The 13,609-nt window shown below is 43.7% G+C and overlaps 1 protein-coding gene across 6 annotated transcripts in view; it reads right to left on the reverse strand.

The window, feature by feature from the left end:
• The window catches only part of FNDC3B (fibronectin type III domain containing 3B), a 331,748-nt gene that overhangs the window by 64,360 nt on the left and 253,779 nt on the right, over positions 1–13,609 (reverse strand). For 5 of the 6 annotated variants that reach the window (XM_046658126.1, XM_046658127.1, XM_046658123.1 and 2 more), the window contains exons 12-14: positions 4,324–4,448; positions 2,894–3,068; positions 929–1,015 (exon numbers count right to left, since the gene is read on the reverse strand). In XM_046658126.1, coding sequence (XP_046514082.1) covers positions 929–1,015; positions 2,894–3,068; positions 4,324–4,448 — 387 coding nt within the window. The remainder of the gene's footprint in view (positions 1–928; positions 1,016–2,893; positions 3,069–4,323; positions 4,449–13,609) is intronic. The other variant, XM_046658125.1, reaches the window with a different exon arrangement.

A 13,609-nucleotide genomic window follows, 5' to 3' on the forward strand; every position in this document is an offset into this window, starting at 1 on the left:
CAGGTAAAAATAACCTTACTCATTTAAGAGTAGGGCAATGCCACCTTGTGGAGAAACGCTTGTAGCATACCTATGTTCTCAGAGCCGGTGCCAAATAACAAGGGTTTTTTAAAATATCAAAACCTATCATTTTCCTCAAACAGTCACACTCTTGACTTGATAATTTGACAACTCTTTACTGAGCGACTACTATGTGACTACTATGTGGACAAAGCCTTGCCCACAAGAAACTTAGATGCCAGTTGGAGAAAGTGATTAAAAAATATATATATCTATTTTCTCTTCCTCCAAAAGAGAAGGAAAAGTGGAATCAGAAGAAAACCTTCTCTCTCCAAGATGCACACTGTCCTATTAGAAAATCTAGTACTGAGCACAGATCAATATACTAGGCTGCAGCACAGAATGCAGCATCCCAGTTTCTCTCTCAATGATTGCAAAGCATTGTTTTTGGCTACAACACAAAGTCCTACGGTGTCACTAAGGTGGTTGTTAATGGCCAAAGCCTAAGTAGGGAGGGAGGGGGTAATAGAAGAGAAAAATAAAAACAGCTGAGGGAAAAAAAAATGGGCAGCAGAGCACAGGCAATTGGAGACTAAAAGAGAAATGATGAAAAGGATAAAGATGGAAGAGAACGGTGTGAAGTGCAGGTGAGAGACAGGTGCACGGGGCATCTGGTTTGGGTGCTCCCAGGTGAGCGCATCTGGCCATGCTGTAATGCCATTTATTACAGCACATTACGACAGGTTTCCCTCTCAAAAGTGGATTTTAAAATTAAAGTATGGTGTGCATTTTTTAAATGTTACTTTAAAAATGTAAAGTGCAGTGAACTTAAAAAATTTTTTAACCTAGAGAGTCAATTTGAAACGGTAAATGGGTGAAACACAAAACAGCTTTTCAAGCAGCTCAGGTACCAAAATGACTGACTCACCCTGAATTTATACTGTGTGCTTCTTTTGAGATTTTTCACAGTATAGGTTAAATCCTCTCCAGTGTATTTTGGGTGGAAAAGGTTATCCTGAAAAGGCAAAGCCAGAAAGAAACATCAGTATCATAAAATCTGGGCATTAAACACCTTGGTATGTGGGATTTTTATGTTGCCTCTTCCCATGATCACCAGTGGGCCAGAGGAGCGGCAGCTACTGCAACGGAGTTTATAGAAGCCCCTGGTGCTGTGGAGAGCATTCTAGCTTAAGTAAAAATCTAACTCTGTCACATTATAATTTCTCCGGGGTCTGTTCAAGCTCATTGAGAGGCTAATACTAATTTGAAGGAGAACAATGCTTTCTCTTTGAGAGTAGGTAAATTTGCTTTAGAATAGGTGCCACCATATGCTTTTCTCACAGAGCAAACTTTTCCTGGTTACTCAATAAGCATTTTAAACAAAGAATGTAACCACCAAGCAGTACATGTAACAAAGCAGTATGTACATGTAAAACAAAATTTATTTCACAACATTGTCATGAAAAAAGCCTCTAGTACTGACGTCTTCACTGTCAAGCTGCAATGTGCTAGGCAATAAACGGTGGCTGAGGTTTCTGACCACACAGTGTCCTCTTCTGGCCAAGTGAGAAAGGACAGCTTGGATGGGGAAGGCATGATCCTTTAAGAGGATAAATAATCCATTAAAAGCTGAATGTACAGGATTCTTTCAGTAGTATTCTCTATCACCCATCCATCCCTCCAGCCAGCCAGCCAGCCATCCCTCCATCCATCCATCCATCCATCCATCCGTCCAATATTTCTGAGCCCCTTCTATGCATCAGGCTCTCTTCCATGCTCTAGGGGTTCAGCATTGCCCAAGAACAGACAGGGCCTTGCCCACAAGAAACATACATGCCAGCTGGAGAAAGCAATTGAAAAATATACATATAAATATGAAGCATGTCATGTGGTGTTAAGTGCTACGACAAAAATTTAAGCTGGGTAAAAGGACAGAGCGGGAAACCTACTGAAGCGCTGCTTTCTGTAGCTGCTTAGGTTAAACAAGGCAGCCACATGTGGCTCTTTAAATTAAATATAATAAAAAATTCAGTTCCTTGGGCCCACAGCCATATTTCAAGTGCTCAACAGTCACGTGTGACAAGCGCTGCCTTACTGGACAGCACAAACATTAACCAGAGAGTTCTAGTGGGCAGTGCTGTTTCACAGGGTGGTCAGGGAAGGGCTCTCCAAGGAGGCGACATGTGGGAAGAGCCCTGAATGAAATGAAAGAAGTGAGTCAAAGACATGTGGAAGGGCATTCTAGCTGCAGGGCATAGGGAACTGTAGAGGCCCTGAGGCCAGGGCATGCCTGGCATGTTCAATCAGACTCAAGTGGCAGGAACAAGGGCAGATATGAAGACTCCAATCGCGTAGGACCTTGTAGGTACTGTGACAGCTCTAGTTTTTACTCTGGGAGAGGGGGAAAGACACTGAGATGCGAAGGGTTCTGAGCAGAGCCCTGACATGACTGAACTTTAACAGGATCTCTCAGGCTTTGAGTGGAGAATAGACTGTAGTGTAGTGAGGCTGAAGGTAGGGAAAATACTTCAAAGGCCATTGCAATAATCCAGGGGCAAGATGATGGTGCCTTATAAAGGGGTAGCGGCTGTGGAGATGTTAAGAAGTGGTCAGATCTCTGGATAATTTCCGAAGGAAGATTCAAAAGGATTTGCTGATTATATACAGAGTCAAGGATAACTCAATGGGCGTCTGGCTTCTCCAAATGAAAGCATGGAATGCCGTTTACTGAGATGGTGAAGAACGGGATGGACAGATGGTAGCAGCGATAGTGGAGAAATCCAGAGTTTGGTTTTGAACTCATGTAGCTAACCTAATTTCATGGTGTCCTGTAGTTACAACAATACCGACTTACACAGAACACATGCAAGGGTGTAAAATCTGCAAAACTCACATTTTCATCCTCTTGGATTTCCAAAGTATAGGTGACCACTTCCTCAGGTGAACAGCCTTCTGGTTTATTCCACTGCAACGTGACCCATGTGACCCCAGCTCGAACAAGTCTTGGTGCAGACGGCATCTGAGGAATGTTTCCTAATGTGTAGCATACCACCTCTTGGCTATACCCACTGTAGAGAAGCAAACCAAGTGAGACACAGGTTTAGGAGCAAGTGAGTAGTCTTCGCATTTTGAAAGAGGAAGGATAAACCTACCTACCACCCAACTCGCTTGGGTCGGAAAGTCTGGGGCCTGACTAGTTCAGCAAGCAAACGAAGGCAAGGATCCTCTGTGGACATTCCCTACCACAACTCTCAATCTGCCCCATTTCCCTGCTTCAGTCTACTGCCAAAAAAGCAAACCATTTTCAGGACAATGTATTTAAGAATTTATTTGCCCCCAAGAGCACCCAGCAGGAAGCACAACACAGTGCAATGTTTACCAAGCTATGAGGCACAGCTACCAAGGTGTCTTCAAATCAATGTGAGCACAGATAACTGGGTTGATGAAATTAATGTTTTACAAATATATACAGTGCTATTTTTCAAAAGTTTGTGGGTGTTTCCAATTCATTTACAAATTCTTGAACCATAGAAGCCTTTATCATCTTTCAACCAGTGGCCTCTAAAAATACAATGGCTACCATGGGTGGGGAGGGAGGGCTGTAAAACCTTGTGATGTTAAGAAAGTTCTTTCGGCTGGAAAAAAGGTGGAGGACCAGCGATGTGCTGAACCTTTAAGATTTTCAATAAGCAGTGATGAAAGAAAAAGATTTTTCCGTTAATTGAAGAGTTACCCAGGAAGTGCAATCGAAATATGGTCTTTTAAAGCATCTTTAATCCATTGACGCTTCCCTGTACACCTGTTCTTGCCTTTCTTCTGCAGCTTGGAGGCAAGCTGTGGTGTCCTAGACAGTCCAGATTTTTCCCCAATCCTATGAGTATCTGTCCCGGGCTTGACAACAATGGCTGGCTCAGCATCCCTTTCCTTGCATCAGGAAACACTCACATATAATTGAAAAAGACAACTGAATGAGTAGCTTGCTAAAGTGATGAAAGAAAAAGGCACATGATCTGAAAAAAAGAAAGCCCCAAGAGAGATTCCTTTCAAAATCTGCACTGTTACCTTGATCTTGGTTTTCAGAGACCCCTAGTGGGGCCTTTCCATTACAGCAAAAGGCCTTCGCCTTACTGCAAAGAGGCCACACAGCGGCATTTATCCCCTCAGAAGGGGCCTTCTACCCTCTGATTAGGATTCCTTCTCAGAAAATCTCAAACTGGTTCAGTGTGGAGGCAAGAGGCGCCCTTATGCCTTCCAGCAACATGAGAGGAGGACTCAGAATGACCACACAAATGTGTAATGGCACAAGGACAAGGAGTGTCATACCTGGTGCCAATGTCATTCCGAGCAGCCAGCCTGAACGTGTACCCCATTGCCGGACAAAGCTTTGTCAGCTTGCAGTGCTTCTGGCTCCCGAAAAAGCACTGTCTGAAACCACTGTTCCTTTTTCCCTAAAAGAAAACATGAAACAATGCACATAAATTTAAAAAATGACCATAAGAAAACGAAGGAGCATTGTGAGTAACTGTTTAATTTCCCAGTTTGGATGAACAAAACTTAGAGAAGGAAGGCTTTTAGGGAAGCATTCACGTTGCACATAAAGTGCTCTACAATGAAATGTCATCCTTAATATAAAGGCGCTACAGAAAATTCTAGAACTGAGACAGGTAATGTACTGTACTTGTGGTATTTCTAAAGTGGTTTTTGGTTAACAAAATTAAAAAGGCCCTTTCAGGTACAAGGCAATGGTCAAGTTAAGGATCATAATCTCTAATATCTTCTTCACTCAAGTTGGTCAGACTGCCCAATGTGACCAACAAGAGTCAGTTTGCAGCCTCACAGGGATCGCCAGCCCTGGAACTGTACAGCCTTCCCCAGCAACCGCTGAGCACCTGAGGACCACTCTGTGCAGCTCAGTGAGCCACAGGAAGTCCTCCCCAGTCTTCTCTCCTCTCTCCCTCCCTGCAGCAGCCCCCAATCCCCGAGTGTGGACATTCCAGCATTGGTGAGCTGCTTTGTCACTGACGCCTTTGCCTCGTCCACATCTGCTTTCCTCCTAACACTATCTTGGACAAGCTGGGAGTTCATCAATGCTTGGAGAGTTGAACTGAAAGTCTGATAGGCACTTGGAACATCGGTTAAATTCATCTCTATGTATTACAGCCCTCTTAAGTTTCTCATGAGGCTGGAAATGTACTTTTAATGTGTTCCTAGCCTTACATGATGCTTCAAATCCCTTAAAGTAAAAAGAAAACACTCCAGTGGGTTCTCTTAATAGATCTATGAGTAAGAGAAAGACCTTAACCATCCTGGTGCCATGCTCAGAGGCATGGAATACTCATATCAGCAATCTGCTAGAACAAATATTTCAGACCCATAATCCACAGTATTTCATCTACATTTATCTATGCAGACTTACTCTTGGTTGATTCTTGCAAAAGAAAACCACATGCTAACACTGAATAAATCTTAACATTCTAATCAGACAGCTGGGTCCAGGGCCTTCAGGAATACGTTTGAAGTTCTCAATTTATTTTATCAAGAATGAAGAAAGCACATTCTTCTCCTAAGCAAATTTAAAGCATTTCCTTTCTTGAAGCAGGCCTCTAAATGCTTACGACTAAAACACATCCCAGGTGAAGTTTAATTAAAAATTAAATAAATATGCCACTAGCTTAAAGTATCACTAGGGTGAACAGATTGACAACAACCATGCCACACTCACCCTGAGGCTAACTCTTCCCCACCCCACCCTCCCTCAGCAAGGTGGTGTCCTTTCCAAGGGAGGGCCTGGAAGTCCTAATGGTCTTCAAGATCCAAAGGTCACTTCACCAAGGGTTCAAAGTACATCCAGGTGCAACAATGGAAAAAAAAAAAAAGGCAGTAAAGCCTAACATTTTTCAGCTGCTACATATCATGCCCTGCCGATGATTACTTTAACCTTGAGTGTTAAGGTGGCTGCAGACAATTTATTCATAGGCAAACCGGTTATGCATACATTTGCATAATTACATCCAGTGTCTGATTATACTCCCAGGCCCTGGTGTGTTTTGTTATCCATTTCAGGCTGCAGCATGATCTACCTTCTTTCCTCCTCTATTTCTGAACTCGGAGTAAACAGTGCAAGAAAGGCACATCCTGCTGCCACAGAAGCCTCAGCCCTTCCAAATCTGACGCTGGCTCCCCTTCAATGCCTCATTTTTCCTATTTCTTTCTTTGGTCTCCTTTGCCCATTTCTGGTGCTTAGAACTACGGCCAGTAAATAGAAGCCAGTCTGTTCCTTACTAGGTTGATTTAATATGGTGAAAACCAGACTGCCTGTGGCTTAAATGAAAAAAAAGAGTGGGGAGGCATCAATGATGTGAACTAGATTTTTCTTTTAAAGGGTCATAGCATTGGGGCTCACTAAAGAATTGGGGGAAGAGGCATTCTGTGACCTTCAAGACATTTTCCTATGTTGCTGACATTTTTTTCCTTAATTTTCTACTTCAGTATTGGGAACAACTGCTAAATAAACTCCAACTTGTTTAGACAAAGCATGCCAATTTTCCATCATAATACTTTCCAAGATGTACTACTGTATGCACGGACCTTAAGGACTTGTATAAAACCCAGAGTTGCTGGAACCTTAGAAACAAGTTTTAGAAATAACGTCTGTGGAGTCTGAAGTGGTAAGAGTACAAACAGTTCACAGAGTTAAAGCAGTAAGTCTTACTGGTGAATTTTCAGAAGTCACTGAGAATAAACCAAAAACAAGGGAAAGTAGGTTAAGAAAATATTTCAGACAGGAGTGAAGCTTCTGAACAAAAGGAAATATGCATGTATGACAGGGAGTTTAATATAAAAGGGATATCTGGGGGAAAAAATTAATATTCACAAACGTCACTGCAGTGCAGAAGTGCTCTATAACAGAGGTTAGCAAGTCAAGATGGAAGATCCCACGGCTCACGCATCACCCTGGTCTCCCAGGACAGACCGTGCCAACCTCTCGGACGACTCTGGGGCTTAGGGATCAGAAAGTACAGGTTCAAAGGTACAGGTGACGTGGCCAATCTGTTTGTAAACCCAGAGTGAGCCCAGGTTGTAAACAGCATTTACAAATAAAATATTATCCAGCTCGTGTTGACAGAAATGGAAAGGGTTTAAAAAAAAAAAAAAAAAGCACTTTAGAAGATTGAAAGATTCAGACAAACTGAGAGGAGTGATAACGTGAATGTTTATCATTGTTTAACAGAAATCCATAAGTCCAAGCCATTACTGTCAGTGAAGTTTTACAGAAGGCAAATCCATATTTTATAGGTGGCGTGGCTCCACATGACTGAGAGATTACAATCTGTGGCATGTCCCCTCTTCTAATAAAATCTAATTTAAACTACACAGGATTACAGACATATACTAGCTTTACTCAGAAAGGAAACTTACTTTTTAAGAATTTAATGTCACCCTTGTGCAGAGTTTCCTACTAAAACATGGTACTAATAGAAATGAACACTCTCTTTACACTTTTTAGTATCATCAATAATCTGGTCCAACACAGGCGGCAGGGACATGCGTGGCCCAGGCCTTGTTCCTAGTCAGCCGCCGCTGTTAGGCCCCCTGTGGTGCATCACACAGAGGACAGTAAGAGTGGGGGCTCAAAAGGCCTAGGAGTGGCTGGTCCACAAGGGAAGAAGTGGGGCACGGATCCCCAGTGGCATCTGATCCTCTGGACACGGGGAGAGAAGCACATGAGCAAGCAGATCAGAAGCACCCTAAGATGGGCACTCGAGTTCCTATTCTCCTGGGGAAGGAAAGACAACTTCACCCCAACTAGAGAGAGAGGTGAAAGGAGGCTTGAAGCACCCTTGAAGCACACCCTTGATTATTCTGGAGCAGAGCTAGCCACTGGGCTACATTTGACAGGAATGGACACAAACCCCAGCAGTGTGCTGGCCTAACTTTCTACAGCCAGTGTCCACAAGCCAGAATGGGCAGATTTTCAGGGTTCCCTGGCTTGTTTCCATTTCATAATCGTGGGCATGCCCAAATGCTTGTTTCTACAGCTCACTCGGAGTTCATTCAAGGACAAGGTTAATCTTTACTAGAATATGAAGAAATCTTGAGTACAAATCAACTGCGTGCTGATAAACCTCATGATGAACCTGGATGGCTCCCTCTTTCAGCTGAGTGCTCCTCTTCTCACTCAACTGAATTCACCGTTCCTGCTGATCTGCTGTCATCCCACACCCAGACCCAGCCTAGGAGCACCGATTCAGCACCCTGGGCCTTGAGACAAATGGAAATGTTTTCTGACCGGGCCCAGGGTTCTTGTCCTCACTTCTGGTCAAAACTGCTCTCGAGGAAAAGGCGCGATTTGCCAGCAGCTGGCTCGCATACACGGCACATATCAGATTTGTCCTTCCTCAGTCCCAAGCTCCCCAGCTTTGCCTCTCCTCCTCTTCCTTACCATTGAAGAAAACTACGTTGCCTGTTATCTACAATCCAGACCCCACTGGCTTATTCCCCATTCCCTCCAGCCCATCTCAGGCAGCCGGTCCCATGCCACTGCAACTCTGTTTCCCAGAGCTCACCTGGCCTGGGCTGGACATCTCATTACCTGACCCCCAGTGAACAAGTGCCTCTTTTCAGTTCTAGACTAACATACTAAAGAGAGGCACCATCTCTGGGGGAAAGTCCCAGCCTGACAAGACTTGGACCACCACACTATCAGCATCTGCCTCTCTTTTGCTCCATTCTCATCATCACTCACTTTTTAGAAGGATCACACATTTGGTTACAAGTCCTAGTAAAAATCAGAGATGTGCTTCCAGGTCCGACCAGGTTCCTGCTAAATTCTGAAGAATGTCAATGACCTCCAAGCTTTTGTCAGACTGTGAAACGGCCTAGCCTTGGAAAGTCAGGGCAGAGAGAAGGAAGTTTAGGGGAGTATGTAAAATGCAGACTCTCACGCGGCTGCACAGCAGAGAACGACTCCTCCTTGGAGACATTTTCCAATATGCGTCAATAACCTCAGGGACAAAGACATTCTCCCCGACAAGGGTGAAAAATGCCTTATCAAACGTTATTTCATTCTTTAAAACAAAATTTGGAGATAAATTATAAATACAAAAGATTTTAAATATTTTAATGATTAATATTCTATTTCCTATTTTATCTTCTGCCGTTTTATTACCTACTTGAACATTTTTCCATTTCTTTCTAATCTATAGTTCTAAAAAAATAAAAATTATCTATTAAATAAAATTATAACATATTTCTGAATTATCCTCCCCTCCCCAAAATTAAACACCTAGCTGACCCCTGTGAGTCACCCAAAGGACTAAGACACAAGATGCTTGTTTTTCAAGTGTGACAACTGCGGCAGAAGCATTATCTGGCAGGGATACTGTTTATGTCATGGGTTCCCTTCTCCTTATTATAAAGGGAGCAGGCAGTGCCCGTTTCCATCTGAGAAGGACAGCGTTTGAGTGCCACTGAGGCACACAGTGCTGGCTGGGGGAGCTACGCTGGGTGCAGGGTCTGAGTCCCGTCCTACCACTGCATCTCTGGGTACTACTCATGTGTCTTTCTCTCCCTCTTCCCAGAACACTTGGAAGCGAAGCAGAGGTAGGAAAAACAGTTATGTTGTACTTTCAAAGTCCATGACCTTGTACCTAACAATCTGACTACATTGTACCTGAGACACGGCATGAGCTATACAAAGATAAAGGAGTAAAGATGAATGGTTTCTCCCGACTAAGAGAGTCAAAAGAAGCCTTATGTCACATTGTGGCTATTTTAAACATGTTTGGAAATTCCATGAAACCCTGCGTATTGGGGAGCCAAGTCTATGGCCCTTTCCCTTGAATGTTGAGTGGGCTTGTGACCCGCTTGTAACGGACAGAATGGAGTGGAAATGAAACTATGAGACTTTCAAGGCTAGGAAGTCTGTCTTTTCCCCAGAACACTCACTTTTGTACTTCTCACTCCCCTGAGGCTGTCATGCTGTGAGGGAGCCCCAGATGAGGTTCCACTCAAGCCAGCAGTGACCAGGAGACTTGTGACTGAAGACTCTACTAGCAGATTCCAGCCCCCAGCCAACGAGCCCTCCCAGCTGAAGCTCCAGAAATTGTGGAACACAGACAAGCCATCCCCCCACTGCCCTGTACAAATTCCCAACCCAGAATCCATGAGCATAAGAAAGTGATTGTTTTAAGCCATTAAGTTTTGAGGTAATTTGTTATGCAATATTAAACTCATCCACTTTGATGTCCATATATGTTTATAGTATGAAGTTTTTCAGTAAACTTTCATAAATTCCTCCTGCACTATAAATAGCCAGGAGGTAACGGAGCAGAAGTGTGCACGCTGGTACTCAAAACGAACGGTTAACGTATGCCTGAATAAAGGGTTCTATTTTCTACATGCACTTAGTGCATGCCTTTTCCCTCGAAGCCATCCAACAAAGTAAGGCCTCTCTGAATTTTTAAATCTAAACTTACTTTTGTAGAAGCTAAAAATGCAACCAGATTCCTAGAGGATAAAGATCAACCGAAACTGTTAACCAACAGCAATGCAGGTACCTTGTCTTACACTTTAGACAGAATTAAGATTTTTAATAATGCTATCCCCAAAGTTGTAGAGAATCGCGGGGAGATTTTTAAACACACACATGCAACAGTCTTTGGGGGATGGTTTAGGTATGGCGGAACCTAAAGCCACAGAGTAAGCAAATTAAATAACCTTTCAGAGGATCTCCACATGTAACCAGGTTTCCACCCCTCTTTGGTATCTGTTTACAAATACACAATGGAATAAAGTTCCAGCAGGGGAATCAATTTACAGGTGGGTCTGCCTATTTGAAAACTGCTATCTACATATATAAAAAGCATTTGATGCATTTCAGAAAATGCAACTAATTTTTAAAGTTAAAAATATGTTTAAAAGTAATGTTGATTTGTAAAACTATGTAACAGAAAGACTGAAAACAAATTTTTTTAAAGCCAGTTTTCCTTCTTTATTAACTTACATATCTTGATAAAGCCGTCCTCAGTACTTAGGAAGATGAATCTTCTATTTCCTGCTAAGGAACTTAACACATCCATGGCCAATTCTATACATATAACTCACACATACTCCAATTAACTCAGGCTACAGTATTTTCCTGCCAGGAGTAATTCTGTAGCCGATGGGGAAGGTGTCTGCTCTGACTAACATTTCCAATTACCCCGCCACTGACAACCCTGGAAGCTGGTATTGCCAACACTGGCACTTATAAACGAAGTTGGTTCATATTTTCAATTGCCTTCTAATTAATAGATTGGAAATGATCCCTCCTGTTCTTCTTCATGACAGCTTCATTCCTGGCACAAGACAACGAGAATGGCTAACACAAGGCATTAGAATCCATGGTGCACTGACTCCCTTTGATCATGTGACTTGTAACTCTTCCCGATGTTTTCCTGATCTATGGTCCCTTTCCACTGACCTCCTGCTGTCATAGGTCCTTTCGCGGCCATGCCTGCTGCCTTCCTGAGCTCCTCTTACTAGGTTTACTAACTGCCTGCTAAGTAAGTTACATGAATTTGGTTATCAGTTGTCATGTGTTCCTGGCCCATGGCTGCTGGATCCAGACATGGGCTGAGTGATTCTGGGCTGGGCACTCTCTGTAACAGCACAGTTCAACCTGTCAGAAATGCCAACGATAAATCAAATAAAAAAATCAAGTTGCATTGGCCAACTGAACTACTGCCAGGCTCCAAGATTTAGTCTGCCAGTACGTCTAAATTTAGAAGTAGTTCCAGCACTGGCCAACCCTAGGCAACATCAAAGATAAATGTTGGCTTGAGAAATAAAAGAGCATGTATGTGTTCAGCATAACCATATATAAGAAGGGGTTCATAGCAGAGAGAAGGGGCACTCTACATCTGGGTGGATTCAGAAGTTCCTTGTGACAACCATCACTCTCCCCTCAGCGATGCCTCTTTCATTTTACTGAGCACTCTGGCGCAGAGGAACTTTCCACGGTAAGAGAAGGGGGTGGGATAGTTTGCGGTTCCATGTTACTAAACAAATACCGCACGCATTTTATCCCTGGCACACGAGTTTTTTCTATTAGTGGAAGAGACTTAGCTACCTGCAATAGCCAAAGATGATCACCAGGTCCTCTGATTTAAAACAAACCAACCTAACATTCCTATATATTCTAAATATGGAGGTTCATCTGATGTCTGGTGCTTCGATAAGATCGGTATGTTGAGATCATCCCAGGGAAAGGAAAGGAAAGAACAACAGGCAATTTTAGAAAAGGCAGCCCGTACTATTTACAAGTGAGCCAAGGAATGGATGGGCTCAGTCCACCGACCTAGCCAAGGCCCAAGGTGGCCACCTTCCAGCTGGCAACCAACAAGCATGACAAACATGAGTTGATAAATTAGGTGCCAAGGACCAAGATGGTATTTGTAATTGAGCCTCAGCCGGAAACTGCCCACAAAGTCTGCTGCCCAAACACATAACAACGCCATCTGGCACACATGTGACAAAAATGGCAAACAGCAAGGAAAGAATCTACTTCAGGTGTGCAGATGTCTGGGGCTGAGGTCCCTAAGAGGGAGGGGCTCCTTTTAACTCAGCTGGTCTTTGGGACCTACAGACCTGTCTGAGTTATTGAATCCTTCCTGGCCAAGTTTCCTTCAATGGGAGGTGTAGTACAGGAAGTTATTCCCCTGGCTCTCTGAAACCACCTTGGACGTGGCAGCAAAGGTCTGTGATGTGGCGAAACACAGCCTCTCCACCAGGTCACGGATGCAGCTTAAGGCACTTGTGTGAAAAATGGCTTCTGATGGACAGAGCGCCAAATGAACCTGGGACCCCACTCTCCAATCTCCATGAGGGGATTTCTGGAAAATGACCAAAAGAGCACGTGGGCCTGAGAAAGTGTCACCTTCCCCCTACATTTCAGCCAGGCATTGCCGACGGGTTGGGGAATGGAAACTGGCATTCCTGGTTTTCTCCTCTGGACCAACATGTTATGCAACCTGAGGCAGCAGGGCATCCTCTCATCCTCAGCGAGGCTCTTCTCTTCCATTCTGTGGGACCCAATAAGTCATTCTGCTTGCTGACTCTCCAGTTCCCTCTGAGAAGAGGTGCTCTCTAACCAGAAAAGTCACGTGCAAACTCACTCATGCCAAGAAGCCTTCTGAAAGATTATCAATACTAACTACTCAACACCTAAGCTAAACAGGAATCTGATTAACAAACCAGTGACCCAGCACCTCCTTTGGGGTCAGCTCAATCCCTAAATGAACTAAGTTGGCTCCTCCTGAATTAGATGTCCAAGAAGTGACAATCTGGGGCCTGCCACCCGCTCCAGGTTTCTGCAATAGGACTGCTGAGCGCAGCCTGGCTTGCGAACAGTTCTCCAGGGGCTGACGGGCTCTACCTGCTGCTGGCCTTCTCTGCTCTATTTCAAATTATACTTCGCTTGATTGCTGCAGTATTTATTTCATTCTTAGTCCACTATGTTTTACAGCTGCCTTGGCTCATTAGTCACCAGGAAAGCCAGACGTGCAATTCCTTTTTGGGCTAGCTGAGTCACATGTGAGGAAGATTCCTGGGAATTCCACTAGTCATA

This window comes from Equus quagga, chromosome 4 (genome assembly GCF_021613505.1).
Source record: "Equus quagga isolate Etosha38 chromosome 4, UCLA_HA_Equagga_1.0, whole genome shotgun sequence".
NCBI classification, from domain to species: domain Eukaryota; kingdom Metazoa; phylum Chordata; class Mammalia; order Perissodactyla; family Equidae; genus Equus; species Equus quagga.